Source organism: Eurypyga helias, unplaced genomic scaffold, assembly GCF_000690775.1.
Source record: "Eurypyga helias isolate BGI_N326 unplaced genomic scaffold, ASM69077v1 scaffold44079, whole genome shotgun sequence".
NCBI lineage: Eukaryota > Metazoa > Chordata > Aves > Eurypygiformes > Eurypygidae > Eurypyga > Eurypyga helias.
In genome coordinates, this window is record NW_010274903.1 from 16,909 (window position 1) to 36,591 (window position 19,683).

General features: G+C 39.9%; 1 protein-coding gene across 1 annotated transcript in view; it reads left to right on the top strand.

Moving 5' to 3' along the window:
- Positions 1 to 498: 498 nt before the first annotated feature.
- Positions 499 to 19,683, top strand: part of RORB (RAR-related orphan receptor B) — a gene marked incomplete at its 5' end in the record, with an annotated part of 36,255 nt that continues 17,070 nt past the window's right edge. Inside the window, 3 exons of the mRNA XM_010159930.1 lie at positions 499 to 584; positions 4,940 to 5,081; positions 7,967 to 8,368. Coding sequence (XP_010158232.1) covers positions 499 to 584; positions 4,940 to 5,081; positions 7,967 to 8,368 — 630 coding nt within the window. The remainder of the gene's footprint in view (positions 585 to 4,939; positions 5,082 to 7,966; positions 8,369 to 19,683) is intronic.

Genomic DNA, 19,683 nt, shown 5'->3' on the forward strand with positions numbered 1-19,683 from the left:
ATCTCTGCCAGTGGGATTGGTATCGTTGTGTCTCTTGAAGCATCTGAAGGATGTGGAAATGTCTGTACTGCTCTGAAGAATGCATCAAAATATACTCCTACATCATCAAAATGAAAAATTCTGTATATTTCAAATATGGAAGCAAGAACAATCTAGATAACTATTTAGGACCCCTAATCACTGTCATTAGCAATAATGATGAAGAAATTAACAGGTAAAAAAAAAAGGAGAATATGAGGAAAAACTTGCAAATCCTCAGCTATCTTAAATTGTTGAAGAGTTTTCTGGGGTATGGTAGAACCTACATAATATGAAGCAATTAAAATTTGCCAAATCAAAGCATTCAGAAACACACAGTACAATACAAAGTAGTTTTATATTGTCAGGGGAGTGAACAGGTTATCTGCTGTCTAGCTCTAGTTTTTCAGATTTTCATTTGAGAAAGAAAGAAATTAAATAGAACTATGTATTCAGAATCTGTCTTCTTTTCTTTTTCAGCGCAAATTGAAGTGATACCATGCAAAATTTGTGGTGATAAGTCCTCCGGAATACACTATGGAGTCATCACATGTGAAGGCTGCAAGGTATGAGATTTTAATACAGCACGGTCATCAGCATCTGCATTAGCCTCAGGCATCTGTGTACAATAATACACTCTTACACGCTTTCAAGCAAGTGGTGCCGAAGGCTGTAAAGCCTGCTGCTGATATAGATGTGTTTCATGCCTAATTTTACTACTTGCTTTTTTTTAATGGAATAGTCCATAGAGTTACCTCCTCATTTGAAACATGAATTAATCACATCTGGTGCAGTGTAAGTGCTGACACAGAGGCTGCCAATTGTAAGTCACACCTATACTACCGTAAATCAGCTTGAGAGATGGATTTTTTTATCTTGTTTCCTATACAATCCGTTTAGCATCAAAAGTTGGTGTGGTATCTCCGTTCAGCATCTTAAAAGCTTACAGGTGTCAGTTTGGTCCTATTTTATCCCCTTTGTATTCTCTGCAAGCCAAATTATAGTCTTCAAAAGAAAAAAAGCCTTACATTATGAGTAGTGTGAAAGGATCCTTTGTCTTCTTCCTTAGAGCTGCAATTGCTTGGAATTGGGGGGGGGCGGGGGTAAAAAAAAGGCAAAACCCCTTCCACACTGCTTTGTCACATTAACATATTATCCCAGGCATTAGTTCAAATAGCACAAATTAGACCCCAAGCCAAGAGAAGGAAGGCTTCAGTTCCCAACTGTAAAAGTAATCTGTGATTTTATTATTGAAGAAATTATATCATTACTCACGGGAAACCAGAATTACATACTACATGTTGGTATTTCAGCTTTGACTGCAAATGTGAAATTGCAAAGATGGAGAGACAAAATCTCTTTATTTCTTCTAAGTGGAAACACACAAACTGGTACATTGGAAAGTGCTTACAGATTTGTGGAATGAAATGGCAAGTCTGTATTTACTCAATGCCTTACAAAATTTTAGAACATCTGAAAAATCTGAAAATTTGGGTGCACCATTCCCCAAAGAAAGCTTTTCATGCCAACACACTGAGAAGCAATTTCTTGCCAAAGATCAGATTTCTTTTAGAAACCTCAAGAACTGTAAACAGAACAACCCACAGTGTGTCACTCTTACTGTGACACTGTACTAGAAAGAAGCATCTTCTTATGATGATCACATGAAGAAGGATTAGACTAATTGACCTGATACTTCAAAATAGGCACAAGAGCTACAGGAGAAAAATGCTTTAGGCAGAAAACCAGCCTCTTGTCTCAGAACTCAGCGCCCACAGAGCAGTTAGAGGTATTCACCTGTAGACGTGATTAGGGTTAATGCTGGCCCTTGTGTGTGCCTCAAGAAGAGATGATACCCCTCAGCTCTGTGAGTAGACTGCTTATTGAGATAAAGAGCTTCTCTTCCACTTACGACAGTTTTAACCCTATTGTTTTTGTGCCAGTTTTGCAGTATCAGATCAATTAGTCTAATCTTGTTTTGTGAGCCTGTTGTGAAAAAATGGTGACAGTTTTCTCGAGTCTGTCTGTCAGAGCTCTCTTTTAAGGTAAGTGCTGTCTCAGGCAGTGCAGCTCTGCTTTTCATTGCCCAGCAAATAAATAACTATTTGCTAAGCTCACATACTAATAACTGGTCATTTCTGGCTCCTTTGGTCTGAATGTGATAGAAACCTGAATTAATTAAGAGGGAGAACATGTGTGGAAAGAAGAGGTGAGAACCGCTCCGTCAGTTAGCGCACACGCTGAGCTGGGCAGCAGACAGCCGCAGCATTTCAGGACACAGCATCCGAGGATTGTACTGCCCGTGGCAGTGCTACGAACTTCAAGGGACAGGAAATCCTTTCACTCTGTGTCCCTACAGTAGCTACACTGCTGCAAATGCACATTATAAGTGCTTAAGCGGCATGATAAATACTATTGCTGTTTTGTGTGTGTGCCTGCACACTCTGAATAACTTAATGGACCCCTTAAAGGAAACAGTGGCTGTGCCACTGTCGTCACTGAAAGGGTGAAACCTGAAGATGGGTTTCCATCCTGTCTCTCTGTGGCTTCTTCTTTGGCTAAGAAGCCTTTTAGTATCACTCCTGCTTAGCCCCAGCATAAAGTATTTGCTACTGCTCTTTTGTCATGGTTTAGACAGTAGTTCACATGACCATTTCCCTTCTCAGACTGTGTCAGTGATGGATAGAGTGGCTTGTTGAAGATGCAAAAGCACTTGTTGACAGTGTTGGGTATATTGGCAAACCTGTCTTCAAGTCCGTAGCTTCTCAGTAATGAACTGCATCCTCCTTCCCCCAGATGGAATTATTCTCAGTAAATATAGGCAATATTATATAAAGATCCCCTAAAAATGAAATTGAAGGATTGTCTGTACTTTGTAAGACAACATGTAGACCTTATGCAGGAGAAAGAGAGTATAAAAGTCTCCTCAGAAAAATAAATTACCTGCTGTAAATTAATTTTATTATGTAACCCTCAATTTTTTTCCCTAAGAAGGGGAAAGAAGGAACAAACAAATTCTTCTGAGATGAGATCAACCTTAATAGGAGAAAACAGCACTACAGGATAAGGCACAGTCAGTGCTAGATGATTGTGGGTTTTTTTTTTAATGTTATTTAATTCATTTGTTCTCTCAAATCCATACCCACATAGGAGCTGCTAAAATCTAAACCTTTAAACAAGAAAATCCGTCTCATTTAAAAAACTGAAAAAATTGGCTGTAAAGTTCAGCAAATAGAGTAGAAATATCTGCAATTATCATCCATTAACCTTAAATTAAACCCATAGCCACAGTTTCAGGGAAGTTTTAGTCAGCCAGGATCAGGTAAGTCCCCACCAGATTTTTTCTGAGAGTTACCCTAAAGGATATCCATGTTCTCAAAGGTGCAAATCATAACTTAATTTAGTTTTTAGATACACTATAATCACTGATAAAACCATCACAGGCCAGATGCACTGAGTCTTTACACTGAGTCTCAGGACCTAGAGCTGTCCTTGGTGGGACACCACACCTGTCGCTTGTTACTGACACCCCACAACATCCTCATTTGGTTCACCAGGACTTCGCAGACACTACCTGTAGCAAGCAAATTGAACCCTGTGACTCTGTTGCCTTGTGGTTCCCCACTCTTGTTCCCCCAACACGTACAGCTGCAGCAATTTCCATTGCACATTATTGCTGCCTGTCAGCCTGTGCAGAGACAACCCTGGGTTTGCCTGATAAGCGAAGTCAGCTCTTACTTTCTGGCTCCATCCAGAGCTGTTTGCAAACCACCCCAGAATGACACAGCCACTTTGGCATCACTTCTGGTGACCAGTGTAATTGCAGTAACGATGCTTTCTGCCCTTTTTCTTCCCATGGCTTCCTGCCATGGCTAGGCTATCCTTCAGCTGTCCTGCCACACAACCCTGCAGCTTTCTGTGTCTAAAGATGCCAAAGTGGCCAAGGAACTTCTTTCTTTCTCTCTCTCTGGACTTGCAGTTCCTCCTGTCCCTTATTGTACAGGAAATAAAATAATATCACAAAATGCCTTCTCCCTCTCTCTTTCTCTCTCTAATCCTCACCCCCTGGTTTCATTCCTCATCACCTCTGCCATTTCATGTCACTTCTACCATAGCAGTAACTCTTGGTCTCGTTCCTATGAGCTGGACGTTCCTAAGGCCTTAGGTATGGGTTAATAGTCTCCTTCTAGCCCTCTGATCTTTAGCCAAATAGCCACAATTGGCCAGAAAAACCTTCTAGGAGATAGAGTAACTACGAATTTTTACATAGATAAAATGGATAATGTTATATGCCATTGAAATGGAAAATGTCATTAGTTTCTCATGGTAGTGTCTAAAGGTGTTGCTTTCTTCTTTGTGTGTTGGCTTTACTTGATACAGTCATTAAATCCTAGTGCTTTTGTGATGCTTGAATTTGAATTACTTTTCACTCCTGAAGTGTATGGTCCCTCCAGATCAGATCAACATTTGCCAGGTTAAAAAGAACAGCAGACTTCAGCTTCTAATGCTATGCATAGACAGTGCTGGTTATTACGAGTCTCTTTCATTAAAGGAAGAAAATAGTCAGAACAAGTACTTTTAAGTCAGCTGTTTACAAACGCTGACAAGTTTTTCCTGCATTGGGAGCAAGCATTAGATGATACATGGACGTTATGACACAATAGGAATGCATTGCGTAACATTATTGTTTGTGTTTTGACAAAGTGCATTCTTTACAGAATAAAGCACAGTTCTCTTTATTATAAGTAAATGTTCTTTAATTACACTATACAAGGCCAAGCATCTGCAAAGCAATAGCATGAGTAGCACTGCACTAATAAGTAAGAGTTTATTGTAGTCGTTTACATGGCCCTGTCTGTGTGTGCACGCTCACATATATGCACATGGTAATACTCTGTCTCTCTTGCTCTCTTGCCCCTAGGGATTCTTTCGGAGGAGTCAGCAGAACAATGCCTCCTACTCCTGCCCAAGGCAGAGAAACTGTTTAATTGACAGAACCAACAGAAATCGTTGCCAACACTGCCGACTGCAGAAATGTCTTGCCCTGGGAATGTCTCGAGATGGTAAGGAGTCAGATTCCCTCTTCACACTTAAACCCTTTGAAACTCTTCTTCACTGCTGACTTACTTAAACTCCCTGTAGATTTCTGGAAAAAGAGAGGAGAAGCTCCTTGCTTTGTAATGCACGAACTGTGAGATAGGGATCTTTGCCATTCAGTTAACAAAGGAGGCTATTTTCATGGAGAGGGTGGGTAAATCACAAGATGGAGAGCAGTATTAGTTTGGAGCAGAAAGAGTCAGAAGTGAAATATGTTGTTCTGTTCAAAAGCACAAAAAGGTCACCTTTGGAGAGGTGGATTTGTATTCCAGTTTAGATAACCTCTTATATTAAACATTAACATTTACCTTAACATTAAATATTGATGAGTGAAAGCATCCCTTTCCTTGAGATCTCTGAAGGTCTGTGACAGTAGATAGGCAGTTAAGAAAAAATTTACACCTTGAGATCATGAGGGTTTTCTCTTTTATTCAGAGCACTTAACCAAATGTTTCGTGTTGCTAAAAAACATTTATTTTACCTGTATGTTTGCCCTGTGTCCCTGTCTGGGTTTGTAGAAGAAACATTTCATAGTTTAGCACTGAAAATGGACACTACGCCAGAGGAAAGCTCCTCAGTGCATCCGATAGCAGAAATCTTTGGTCCTTGCAGAGCTGGGGTCCACCTTCCAAGCTGTGATCAGCAGGCTGAGAACGTGCATCACGCCAGAGCTTCAGGCCACGAGAGGCTTGGGCAAGGCTGCCCACAGCCGACTTCGTCTAGTCACCACTGCTCATGCAGGGGTTTCCAGCTCACAGGCACGTTTTAAGTGGTCAGGAAGCATAAGAAGAAAATGTTCTGTTGTTGGAGACACATACTAGTTTTGATTGCCTGGCAGCAGCTTTCTGTCTTAGAAAGTTTACACAAAATGTGTCATTTGAAATTAAGAGTCGTTGATGGAGAATCCACTTTAGATGGTGCACAGATTGTAAACCTGTTTTAAATTTGGACTGTAATAGGGGTTTTCCTACCTTGGTGTGATTAAAATAGTTGCATTTCAGTAATCAAACAGCACGTGCCATGCCTCCCTTCTAAAAGTTCTATCTTCCAATGATTTCAGGTATCACAGGGGTATTGTAATGTGACTGACAGCACTGTCTTCCCAACCTGTAATTCAGGGTCCACGGCATACAGACAAAGGGAGTGATTTTTCTGACAGCATCTCTTTCTTCTCTCATTGTTTATGTAAGGGTGTTTATACTTAACGATATCAAGAGCTCTTGCAAGGCTGTATGGATTTTTTTAACAGAGAAATTGAATGTGATTTTTACCTCTCAGCCATGTAACAGATTCATTTTTATCATGCAGAGGCAGGATGCTAATTGACAGCAGCTGGAGAATCCAATTAATGAATATATAATGAGAATAAACAGTGGGTGTTTGTTTTTATTACTGAAGCCCTAAATTTAAAGAAAATACACAGTTGCATTTTTCAAAATACAGTCATTTTAGATTGTCCGTAAGGGTGTGTATTGCACTGTGGACTGATTCCAGGGGCAGGCTGTGCTCGTGTGCGGTAGCTTGCAGCCTGTGTGAAGGGCTGCAAGTAAGCTGAGGCTGGCCACAAGAAAAAAATACTCCTCGTGTAAAAAAGTGCAAATAAATTGAAGAGGCTACCATCTTCTTGGTGTTCTGGCACTGCCTTTTCATATTATGTTCTTCCCCTTCTGTTCTTTTTCCTGACAGAAGATTTTCACGTTCATTCACGTGTGTAAGCTCAGACTCTTCTCAAGGGCTGTAACTGGACTATGGGATAGCAAAAATGAGACCCAAGCCCATTCTGTGCTGATAACTGTGATGATTCTGGACAGCTCCCAATTACAGATGGACAGGAAATAGCATTGGAAAATACACTCCATAATACGAAGAAATTAGTATTTCCAGAGCTATGTCCTCTTATCTCTGCCCTGATAAATTCTGCTGAATGTACCCCTCATTTCTTTTAGAGCACAATTAATACCTAGCTCTGCTCTGAGATCCCAAGATCTAGTCCAGTAGAAAGCCTGAATTTACAGAGAGATGGAGAGGAGGGATATAATCAAGTATGACCCACTGTATATGCAGGCTGTGGATTTACTCCTCCTGGTGCCACAGCAATCAGCCTGTCATTTTTGAAAATCTCAATCTCAGTGTAACAGACCCTGTTCCTGAGGAGAGTGGTTTGCACTCTGGTTTGCACGCTGTTTTCCTCCCTTTCTCATCAGAAGAAATGCATGGATTTGTGCATGGAGATTATGTAAATTGATTGTGTAAATCCCTGAGACTTTCCTCTGTGGAAAAGATGACATTCATTCGTGCTGTTTACCTTCAAATCTGTTATTTTCCTCTAGGTTCTAACTCTAACCTGTAAGATTTTTTCTTTTTAAAGTGTGAAGATAACACCCCATTGAAAGGATGTGATAATAAGGCTTTAGGGCTTGTTTTCATCCAGAGTACTAATCCTGTTAGTGCACTGTTTAAAGGTTTGTGGAAAGTTGGTAAATCACACGGGATATGAATCTACAGACTGTACATTTCATACAGCTCTGTGTTGTTGCTCAGTGAACACAGAGATATAAAAGGTTGCATGGTCTTTTTAATATTCAGAGTGGGAAGTGAGTTGCTTGACTGAGGCCCTCCTGTCAAATAGGAGTCATTGTTGTCACCTTGTAAATCCAAGCACACAATACTTTTTCCTTTGTGAGATGCATGTGGTGTAAAGCTTTGCATCCTCTCTCATTTCCACAGAAAAAAAGACAAGTTTCTACAGCAAACATACTGCTGAAAATAAATATCAAAAGAATGGTGGGTTTGATGGTAATCAAGAAAAAATGAAAGACAGCAATGGTTTGCATCATGCTTTGTTTTTCAGCTGTGAAGTTTGGAAGAATGTCCAAAAAGCAGAGAGATAGCTTGTATGCTGAGGTGCAGAAGCACCAACAGCGACTGCAGGAACAACGGCAGCAGCAGAGCGGTGAGGCAGAAGCCCTCGCCAGGGTTTACAGCAACAGCATCAGCAATGGCTTGAGCAACCTGAATAACGAAACTGGCAGCACCTACTCAAACGGGCATGTCATCGACCTGCCGAAGTCTGAGGGTTACTATAACGTGGATTCTGCCCAGCCTTCCCCAGACCAGTCTGGGTTAGACATGACTGGAATCAAACAGATAAAGCAGGAACCTATCTATGACCTCACCTCTGTACCAAACTTGTTTACCTATAGCTCCTTCAACAATGGGCAACTAGCTCCGGGGATATCCATGACTGAAATAGGTAAGGACAATTCTTATTCCTCTAGTGTAATCTGTGTCTAATAAGCTAGATAGCAATACTGTCTTTATTAAAATATCATATAGGCATTCCATACAGAGGTACACAATAATTACATGTCCACATGTGTGTATGTGCACACATACACGGGGAGGAAAAGAAAGAATATCAGTCTGGCAGTAATTGACACAATACTGAGACAGTTCTGTTTTTACCAAGATCTAAAATTATGGAGTTTTTAAACTCAGCAGTTCATTTTCTGTTTATGGAATAGGAACACCAAAACAGGTGATGAATCAATCAGAACCAAGTGATAATTAGTAGCAGGGAGCTTGTTTCAAATGAGCTCATTACTAGCAGGGTTAAATGATCGCTTCAGCCAGCCATCCGTATTCTTGTCAACACCCAGAATCCCCGTGGCAGTTAATTCTATGGTACTTATTGTCAAAAAGCAGCAGCACGCTACTTCTGGTGCGTGGTTGTACATGCAGAGCAAGTTGACTGAATTTGTGAGGTGCACAAACTCTGAATGTAGTTGCATGGATACACCTGTTCCTCTGCTTGATTGCCTTGGAGAACCTGTCCCTTGATTTCTTCTTTGAAAAGTAGCAATGAGACCTCTCTGTGAGATGAGACGGTTTGAAAGGCAATAGCTAACGGTGATTCTGCTCTAAGGAGGATTTCTGTTCATCTAATGCCTTTAGTTGTACCTCTCCAGCATAACTGGAAGTAGTACTTCTATTATGAACAAGTAACATGAAAGAAGATTGGCATCCTAATTAGGTACTTCCCACCTCAACAAGTGAAGTATGCTGAGTCAGTTGTGGTTGAGAATATAATCAAAGGGTAACACATCGTTAATGGAATTTAATTAAAATGAAAGAAGAAGGAAAAGAAAAAAAGATGGTATTCAAGAGCACCCGTAACAAATTAATTAATGCCACATCATAGAAATCCTCTATAGTTCTGGCCTGACCTTGCTGCCTCATGGATGTACACAGAGATGTGTAAATTTACGTGTGTACTCAGACCTACTGAGGGCCCGGGAGATGTGGCATGCACTCGATATATGTTACAGAAAGGGTTCAGGTAGGTATTATTGTCTCATAAAAAGATGAAGGTGCAGGTCAAATCTGTAGCTTCTGCCCGTGCATGCTGACATGCAAGAAGCCATGTAACAACTTGTGTGCTTCAGCTGAGAATTGCTCAGGAGCAAAGTTACGCTTTCCTGCCACGCTGTTTAGTGGGACGTGCTTTGTTGCCATGCTCAGCCTAGGCTGCTGTCCAGTGAAGTCCTACACCCGCAGCACAGCTGCACAGAGGATTAGTGAGGAACATCTGCTCCAGCTTCCCTCTTGGCTCCTGTGGCCGTATGATGACTATTAGTCACGTGTGGCTGGTGCAAACCTCAGTCCTGCAACAGTGGTTCACAGTGCTCCAAACCAGCCGAGAGACAATTTAAACAGCCGTAAGAGCTGTTTCCCTGCAGCACCCTGTACCGTGAATTAGGGTTCGTGCTCGGTTACAGAAATGACCATGTGGCCATGGGACTATGTCCTTAGTGGCTGCAGGATCCCACGGAAGTCAGTGGGATCTTTTGACTTGTGGACCTTTAGAGAATCATTTAACTTTAATTTCTTGCAGGATCACTTAGAAATAATGCATCATCCTTTAATTTTCACCCATTTTGTTACTCTCTTAGCCCTCAACCAGCCAGCTCTAAACTCACTCCACATTTTCCAGTCTTTCATACTCAGTGTCATCTGACAGTATTCCCCTCCTGGAGCACACAAAGCAGGGAAAACCGCAGACCACAGGGAGCAGGACACAGCAGAGGGCCTGTCTGACATGACTACAAAATTCAGGTGCTGAGATTTACCTCTCCTCCTTTTGAAATCAAAACCAGGGCTCCTAAATTGCTAGGATTTTACCAAAGTACTGCTGTACGTCATTTGTGGCACCTACAGCAGAGAGATAAGGGTGTTAGTGAGAGAGAATGCAACTGAAAAACTGGAAGAGATGTACCATAAAATATTAGGATTAGACGAATGATATTTTCAGTGTTTAAAAACAAACAGAAAAAGCCTCTTAATGCTGCAGTGGATTGTTGGACCATCTGTAAAGCTGCAGCCCTGCAGTCAAAGCAGGAAAACTCTAAGCATCGGGATGTATTGATTTCATATTACAGCGTGCTTGAATTTCATTGCAGCATTGTATGTTACTCACCCCAGTGAGATTTAGGAATAAGCTTAACTGATGTTAAATAGAAGTTACTACCTTAGCTGTTAGATGAAATCAGAGAGAATATATAGAAGATGGAAAAGTTATAGTGCATTGATCCTCATGCCTGATAGAAATTTCTTTATACTACCTTGTCTAGTGATACACTGAACTGTTGCTTTGAGTACCCCAGATCATGTTAGTTCTTTTCTTCTGACGACTTTCTACCAGATTCAAATTTCTAGTCTTAGTTTTATCCTGGTCTTTATAATATTCTTCAAATACGTGTATTTTTTTTTAAGTGCAAACTCACTTGCCATTTGCCTGATCTTGAGTTTAACCCTCTTAATTTTCTCCTCGTACATGAATGCGTGAGACTCTTTCCATCCTTGAAATCTTAAAAGTCACTGTAAGCTTTCCAAGGGACAGGCTTTTTCACAAGTAGCTGAGAATCAAAGTAGTCTTTGCAGCCTCTGCATCACATGCCAACCAATATCCAGTTCATTTATTCTTTCAGAGTTATTGCTCTGATGGTTTCTCACTCACTTCTCCCTTGTATAGAGGAGTTTTTATTCAGATACCACTGACAGCACATTTCCAAGTTTGAATCTCATTTTCTCTTCCTTATTTTTTCTAACCTTTTCAATCCTGTTGCATTATGTTTCAGTCCTCATTGATGCTTTGTGACTTCTTTCAATTTAGAATTATCTCTTCATTTAATTAGCATGCTATGAACCCTTTCTTTCAGATTATTAATGAAAATATTAAATGCTTGTAAAACAAGTTCTAACAATGGTCCCTGCTGCACCTGACTAAACAACTCGCTGCAATTACATAAATTACTTTAGTATTTACTTTTTGCTTTCTATCCACCACAAAGGTTCTCTGAAAAATCCTAGTAATAAGTCTTCATTTTTCTGCCAGTTTGATTCAGTGATAAAAATTACATTTTCTAAGATACTCTATGACATAATTTACACGTCATTTACATTATTTTCTTCACATGTTAATTTTCTAATTCCACTAAAAAACAAATCAAAATAGCCAGCCTTACTTTGATCTTTAAAAGTTCTATGCTTTAATTTGAATGTGAAAGTATTCTTTTTCCTGAACATACCTTCATCTACCATAGACTGTATTGGAAATGGAAATTGTTCAACTTAACACTTTTGAAATTCAAAACTTCTACACAGCAAATGTTTCCACACAAGGTATTTAGAATGTCACAGCAAAAAAAATGCAGTTTATCCTGCACTGCAGGCTTACTAATATCTAAAAATACTGTACCAGGAAATAGGTGTAGGAGAAAGAGATGCCGACAAATTAAAGTTATATAGGGCTCTTTTCTGTACTGGTGTATTCTTCCAGCAGAGTTGAATAGTCCAGGGTACACCTGCACATCATCTGCTCACTATGAGAAGCAAGACAGTGATCCTCCACGTGTCCTATGGAAGAGAAGGCTAAGTATAAGAAAGAGCAGGTTCAGTTACAGACACGAACTTCTGATGTAACTGCCAGAGCGTACAATGGGGTAAAGTTGGATACAACTGGGTAGCTCCTCATTCAACACAACTGTGCCTTAGGCTCAGCCTCAGTCAGAATTCCAGTTCATGTTGCAAAAAGAAACTCAGAGAAATCAGTCCAAAGCTCATAAATAAGCATACAGGAACGGAGCCTCAGCTTGGCATCAGCTGCATTTCCAGGCCAGCTCCTTTTTCTTTTAAAGGAAGGTATTTTCATGTTTAACTCAAGGCATCTTATTGCAGACTTGATCTGGATCTGTAGCTGAGTGAGCAGAGCACAAAATAGGTCAGATGCACGGCCCATATGAATTGAGCAGGCTCTTTCTCTACCTGTACTTTTATCCATGGGGAGCATGACCCAGGTGTATCCCACCAGCCAGCGATGCTGCCACCATAGGAAACACCCATGGCCCGAGGGTGCTCACTGCTAGGGACCTCACAGCACAATCCTGTTTCTCCCTGACCACCATGCCCTCTGCACGTCTGAGAAGGCAGAAATTTTTCATGCTGTGGCAGGAGCTCAAACTGTGGTTCAAAATCTGCTCGTGGTATCGAAAGCAAGAATTTGGTCATTTGCAGAAGGGCTTTCTTCTCACAAGGAGAGTCACAGAGGTCAGCTGATGTGTGGAGGATGATCCTAAAGGGAGAAGGGAACTCTGTTTCCTGACACTGGTAGCCCTATAGAGGGACAGCAGTGTTTTCTCCCAAGTCTGATTTTAAATTAGGAGGTATTAGAGGCTTATTTTTAGACTTGGTCAAATTAAAATCCATCTTGTTTAAATATATGTGCATAATATTATCTGTCACTGAGCAGAGCATTGCATTTTCCTCACAAAACATGTGGATCAGATCTTGGTCTGTAAAAGCTAATGGAAAGGTTTCTCTGCATTGACTGCAGTTAACATGACCAGCCTAAGATTCTTTACAGGTGATAAAAAAATTATTAGTGAACAGCGTTGTGAAGAAAACAGATTGGTTAAGGGTTCACTCTAGGTCAAATTAAAGAGTGCCTTAATGCTGTGTGTGTTTAGGCAGTTAATAAGGCACCACTAGGGCATACAGGAGGGTCACATAGCCCAGCCTCTATAATTACAGAAAAAATGTGTTGTTTATGTATATTTTCATGGAATTTCCCCAACATCAGTACTATTTGAAGGTGTCTAATAGCTTGGAGAGCTTACACCTCTTTCAAAATTAAAGTCAAAGAGTAAGTAAGGCTGCTAGTCTCAGGCTTGATCCTCCCTTTCCCCAGACCCTCTGACCCTGTTGTGTTGTGTCTAGCTTAAAGTGGAGAATAGCTCACTAGGGCAGCCGCCTGGTGAGAGTTGCAGGAGGTATCACCTGCCCTACTCACCAAATCCACCATAAAGCACAGCTCTTTTATCCCTGACCCATTGACTGGAAAATGACAGTAAAGCAAACCTTCAGAATGTTTTAAAGACTGCCTCAGGATGGGTATGTAAAAGAAAAGCCCCCTTGGTAACTGCCAATGACACCCTGTGCACATGTAAGCCTTAATTTAGCTGGGTTCATACATTCACCTCAGCACCTACAATGAACAACTTTATATACTGTAAAGTTATTAAATTTCCATTGCTGCAATATCATACAAGCAGGAGCTTAGCATTTAATTAATTCACTATCCCATCCTGAGACAAGATCTTCACATGGAAACATTCTCAACTGCTGTGCTGAGGATATATTTGAAAGCCAGTCCCACACATTTCTCCTTCCAGTAGAAATCCTCCCATTAACTTTAGAATAATTTAGTTTATCCATCTATGCCTACACTGTTCGTGGAGGTCCACAGGACTGTATGTTGCACATGCGATACATCATATGAGCATCAGACCGATTTCTGAAGACGTACGTCGTCCCTTGCTGTTGAAGGTTGCAGAAGCACCCCGCCAATGAGATAAACATATTTTTATTATTATTAACTCCCTTCTCTGTATCCCCAGGATTTGTTTCCTGTGCCAAGTCTTAATGGACAACTTACTGAACATGTGTTGGTCAGTTAGATGTTATTTGAAGGGACACTGTAGGGACCATCACATTCAAAATGGAATGAATTCTAACTAAATCCCATGATTAAGGTGACATTAATGTCTACGTAGATGTTCCCTCTCCAAGGCCACCACACACCAGACAGTGAAACAGAAATTATGGGTTTGTGACTGTGGAGCTGTATAATGTTTCTTCACCTCTTTTTCCTAAGCCATAGTTCAGCATCCCTCCTACCACGGTGACAGTCGAATTTTGCAGGACAAGTTTGTTCAGCCCCACAGCTGTGTATCAGCAGAGCAATGTTGCCATCTAGTGAGCAACGGCAAAGGTGCAGCATGAGCATTTCCGCGCAGGTGCCCGGGGGGCACTCTCTCTTACCGTCATTACCTATTTAAAGGAGACAATCAGAATAAATTAATATTTCAGCTCTGTGCTCCTTTCAGTTCATGTGACAAAACTTAGAACTTCTTCTGCTGATTTTGGGGTTGTTTGGGGTTTTTTTAAACTAATTAATTTTTTTTGTCGTCTCGTACACTCAAGAAGGGAACAGAGAATGGCGAGATTTAGAACTAATTTGACGGCGTTGCTCAGTTAGGAAATGCTTCAACTGCATTAAAAATGTCCGGAAAGCTGGAGGAATAAATTAGAGCATTATGATACTGAAGCATTCTGGCTGAACTGTAGCTGGAGTGAAGGCTGGTTTTTTGTAATTTTATATTCCAATTTTTTTAAAGCATATATTTAGGAATAAATTTAACCGAAAAAATCAGCACATAATTGGGCAGAAATGTTAGCAAAAATGTAATACCTTGCAAGTTTACAAAATTTTCTAGTTTTATCTTTTCCCATCTGCAAATTAGTAATCACTCTTTATTTGCACATTTAGACCAAAACAAACGTAATCGGAGGTTTACATAAAGGCTTTAATGAGTTTATGTTGCCTAACCCGGTATTTTAAATGATCCAAATGTTCATAAATAACTGATTGCGTTGTTATCTTTTATTAAGTGTGTATTTTAGCACTTACTGATTTAAGAAAACTTTGGGAGGGCAGAGTTTGTGTTACAACTCTTGATGTACATTTAGAAAATAAAGGCTTTTTTCCAGAAGGTGCTGTCTTTAAGCACCAGTTTTTTCACCCTATGACTTTCAAAGAACCAAGCATCTACTGTCTCACAGTAACTGCAGTGGACTTTGGATCAGTCGCATGTTGGTTCTGGCAGTCCTGCCTGACTACACTTAACACAAATTACAGCAGTTCAATAGGCACAATGCGGTGTGCCTTTTTACTAACTCTAGTTCAAATTTATACAGCTAAACAATTAAGCTAAAACTGTTTTTAAATGCAGTAGATGGCCTAGAAGTATACCTCAGACCGGGTTTCCCTGCAAATTATAAAGCTTTTTGGCTGTTTCTGAAAGCAATTTGACTCCTCTTTCAGTTAAGTCAATTCATATGTCAGATGCATGCCAACCAGTAATGTCACAATAATTTTGCTGATGATGGCCATTGGCAGCGTTCCTAGCTGGGGTTTGATCACACTGCAGACCATGCACTACAGATACTGCAAAAAATGCTAATTTAAATATTGCCCTTTACGTTTATTGTGGGAATAAGTGTTGCAAGTGGGAATATGGTCTAGAGTTCTGTCACAGAGAGGTAAAGCTCTGATTACTTCTGGCGTATGATGAATGTTTTCAAGAAACAAAGATTTTCTACTGACTTTGTTTTTCTCCAGCACCAATGACAATGAAGTGCCGTCTTAACTGTGATTATGGATATTTGAATAATATAAGTAGCTGGATTAAGCAATGAAAGTAATAAAATCAGTGACATATTTTAATTGAGACTGATGATGGGGAATATTTTGTGATCTTTTTTCCTGTTTTACTTACTTTTTAGATTGTTTTACATGAATTAAGAAGATACATTAAACGGTATTCAAAACCACCTTATCGATACCTTATATTTCTTAACCATGATAATATAGTTCTTTAAAGTGGTTATGTTTCTAATCCTTTAAAGCAGGTACATAAAGTTAATCCTTTCCTCAAAAGGTATGAATATCTTCTTGCATAACCAAACTTGACAAAATATGTTCCTTCTATTGAGAACCCAAAAAGCAGTTAGAAAGCAACCATTTGTAGCAGTAAAAATATGCAAAGTACCATATCATACATCCCATAAATTACCATATATCATGACAGTCTTCTCAGGAATAGCACTGCGCTGTGAATATTGTCAGATCAGAAATCACACAAAAAGATCAATGCAAAGCTAATGGCATAACGAGTACTGAGGCATGCTGTTGCAGCCAGGCGTAGGAATAGCTGTTTGGCTGATTCCCTATCATATGCTTCCGAGCAGCAATGTCAGTAGCAGAAGAAATGGTAGACGGCTTTCTGCAAGAAACCGTTGCAAAGAGAAGGCTGGGGCAGGTGCCAGGGCATGGAGAGCCTTGGACATGTGGAGGATGTTGTCATGCAGGGCTGTCTCGCACACAACCTGCGAGGAGGCAAACAGCACTGCGGATGAGAATCCAGAGAGCAAGGCAGTGATGACTTAGGAAACACTGTAGTATACAGAAATGGCACACTATCTGCAAAAATAGGTGTGGTTTGAATTAGAAGTGATATGTCGCTTACTTCCTTATCTGAAAAACCCCTTTATCTCAGTGCCAATGCTCCCTGTCCTTAACGTGGGTGTGTGTTGTTTCTGGGTAGTCAGCACCAACGGTAGGCATTCTTAACCTGAGCTTTCTGAGAGCTTAATCTGGGTTCCATACTGTATTTCTTTGTCATCACAGAAAACATTGTTTGATTGTTCTTTAATCCCCAGGCACAAGGAAGCCAACATAAATTTGGTTTTACAATTTTTTTTTCTTTCTCAGTACAAATACAACATCCTAAGTTTGACTTCCCGGGGCCATAGTTCACTTCTTCACACTGCGTGCCTTCTGTCTAGCAGATTTCATCACCCACTTCATGCTTTTTACGACTTTCCACCTTAATCTTGAGAATAATGTAATTCTGCTTGTTATGCAGTTTGTGGTAATGATGTCTTTCTTCTGTCCATTCAGTTTTGATGATTTATTTCACAGAACAGTGACACTTCTTTTATATGTGTGAACAGGTATGAGAAAAAGTCGGAGTGAAACACATGAGAAAGGAACATGGATGTGTTTAGTGGAAAAATGCAAGCAACAAGACATAGGGCTCAGACAGACGCTGAAACTGATGATCAGAACACAGTTTTTATAGTAAAGTAGTCTTTCAGGGATGAAAGTCACACATAAATTGGAATAGTTAAAGCAAGATATTAAGTCATGGAGCACTACCTTGTGCTCCTTCTTATCTGCATGGACATTTTTTCTCTTGATGAGTGAAATCTCTGGCATCGCTTATGATAACCAAATTGTTTCCCTTTCTAACACTGTATGCTGACACCACTGATCCAACACAATTGCCACACTACAGGAAAATAGAAACGTTGGAGAATGTTTTGCCATTACTTTTTAAAGCATTTCTATAGCTAGATTGCTTAAAATCTTTCTAAAAAGTCAAAGGTAAGCCTGTGACACTGAAAGAAGTACCAAAATGTATGTCTAACCTCTCCCAGCCTTTGGCAGACTATGGCATGGCAAACCCTTCCAATCCTTGTTTAAAACCCTTAATATTCCAATTGTTCCATGCATATTTCTAGGTTTCATAGTGAACAATGTCCACTCCAAGCAACGCATGCTTAATTGAAGTAAATGAAACCACATTCTTGTTTTGGAACAGAATCTATTTTAATATAAAGATCTCTTTGTGTAAGCTGTGCTGGAAGAAGTTAGGAAGCAGCTCATCTAAATAAATTTGTGATAATTATACAGTGCCTGTAGAGTCCATGTCCCGTAAGCTCTAACTATTGCCTTGGTTAGTGCTTTTGCTGCCAGCTAAATGATTTCTAATTAGTACAAAATATACGTTTTTTACTAAATTGGCTGAGACCCAGGAAAAGTATTATTAAGTGGAGACCTTTAAGCATTTATATAGATCCTCTAGGATTTAAGAGAATTCTGGGTCCATCCTCTAGATTCCTCCAGATTAGGACTTTGTTCAACTGTATTGTCATTTCTTGTAATTTATTACCATTTTTTGGAGAGGCAAATGAAACACTGATTTATTTCAAAGGGAGAGAGAGGAAATACAGAATTCACACACATAACATTGCCTCAATGTGCAATCTGTTCCTGACAGTAAGCATTCAATAACTTGAACACAAGGGAGGATTATTCCTGAACTAAATTCAAGCGCTTCCAGTCTCATATGAGTGTTTTAATGTTTCACATCATCTTCCTAGGCTGCATATTGTGTAGAGTTACAAATTTATTAAACAAATGGGGGTTATGAAACTTGCTAGTCTATCTATAACAGTTTTTGAAAGGGAAATCTTTTGTGCATTATGACATTGAGAACGCCAGGGACAGATGAAAAATGGGATGAGCTTTTTGCAACTGCTCTTAGGAAAAAATGTTCCTGCTTTTCTGCAAAAACGGTTCAGACTTTTCAGACAGTTCATTTAAAAAAATTGGAACGAACTATTCATGTTTAACAGTATCCACAAGAACTACTTTTGCTTTATTCCCCACATCAGTTCCTCTACTACTGTCTTAAGGATTTCTTGAGGTAATCTGTGTAACGAAACCAGTTCACAAAACTTTTCATTTTGCAGCCATAATACCCTTGAATTAGGGTACAGAAGAGTGCTGATCTGATACTAGCTTGGCATTATTTTGGGTCCTAGAATGGAGATTTTATTTAGAATGTCTAGCTGCAGTTTTGATAGTTGAACAGACTGATATGCATGCTTACAACAGCCAGCCAAAGCTGTGGTGTTATTGCAGCATTAATTCAAAGTGGATCCCTGCGAGAGCTCAACTTAGGATATAAGCTGAGATGAGCTCTTAGCTACTCAACTGGATCCTAAGGGTAAGTGGCAAATTAAAAATTCATTATTCATTTTAATTGAGGATGATTATCAGTGTTTTAGGAGGCACACTTCAAAGTTCTTCAGTTCCCAGTGCATAAGAAGGGAATGCTGAGAAAAACTAGAGTCTCTCCTGAGAAAAGAGAGACAAATGAAAGAACTAAAGAGCCTGTAGGAAACAGATACTGCCGAGTACTGTGGATAATTTCCACTTAGCAGGCCAAATTCACAGCTGGTGAATGTTTTGTGCAGTCCATGGAGTTACTGCACCCATCCCCAGCAGCATTGTACTTGTCCCCAAGTTTGAGTTTTTCCTCAGTATTGTAGTTTGAGATCCCGAAATATTACAAGGAAACATCTGACAATGGCAGGACTGACTCATCAGCTGATGATAGACCCCCGCAGGTCTGTGCTATGCTGATTTATACTATCTAGGTTGCAATGTTCAGTTTTCTGTATGTACTTTGGATTTAAGCAGTGCAATATATGTTTGAGCTATCATAACCTTTAGAGAATGCCTTTTGTGAGGTGTCTACTGAAATCTAAAATAAGAAATTACAAGGGGGGGGGGGGGGGGGGGAAACAACAAAAAAAAGA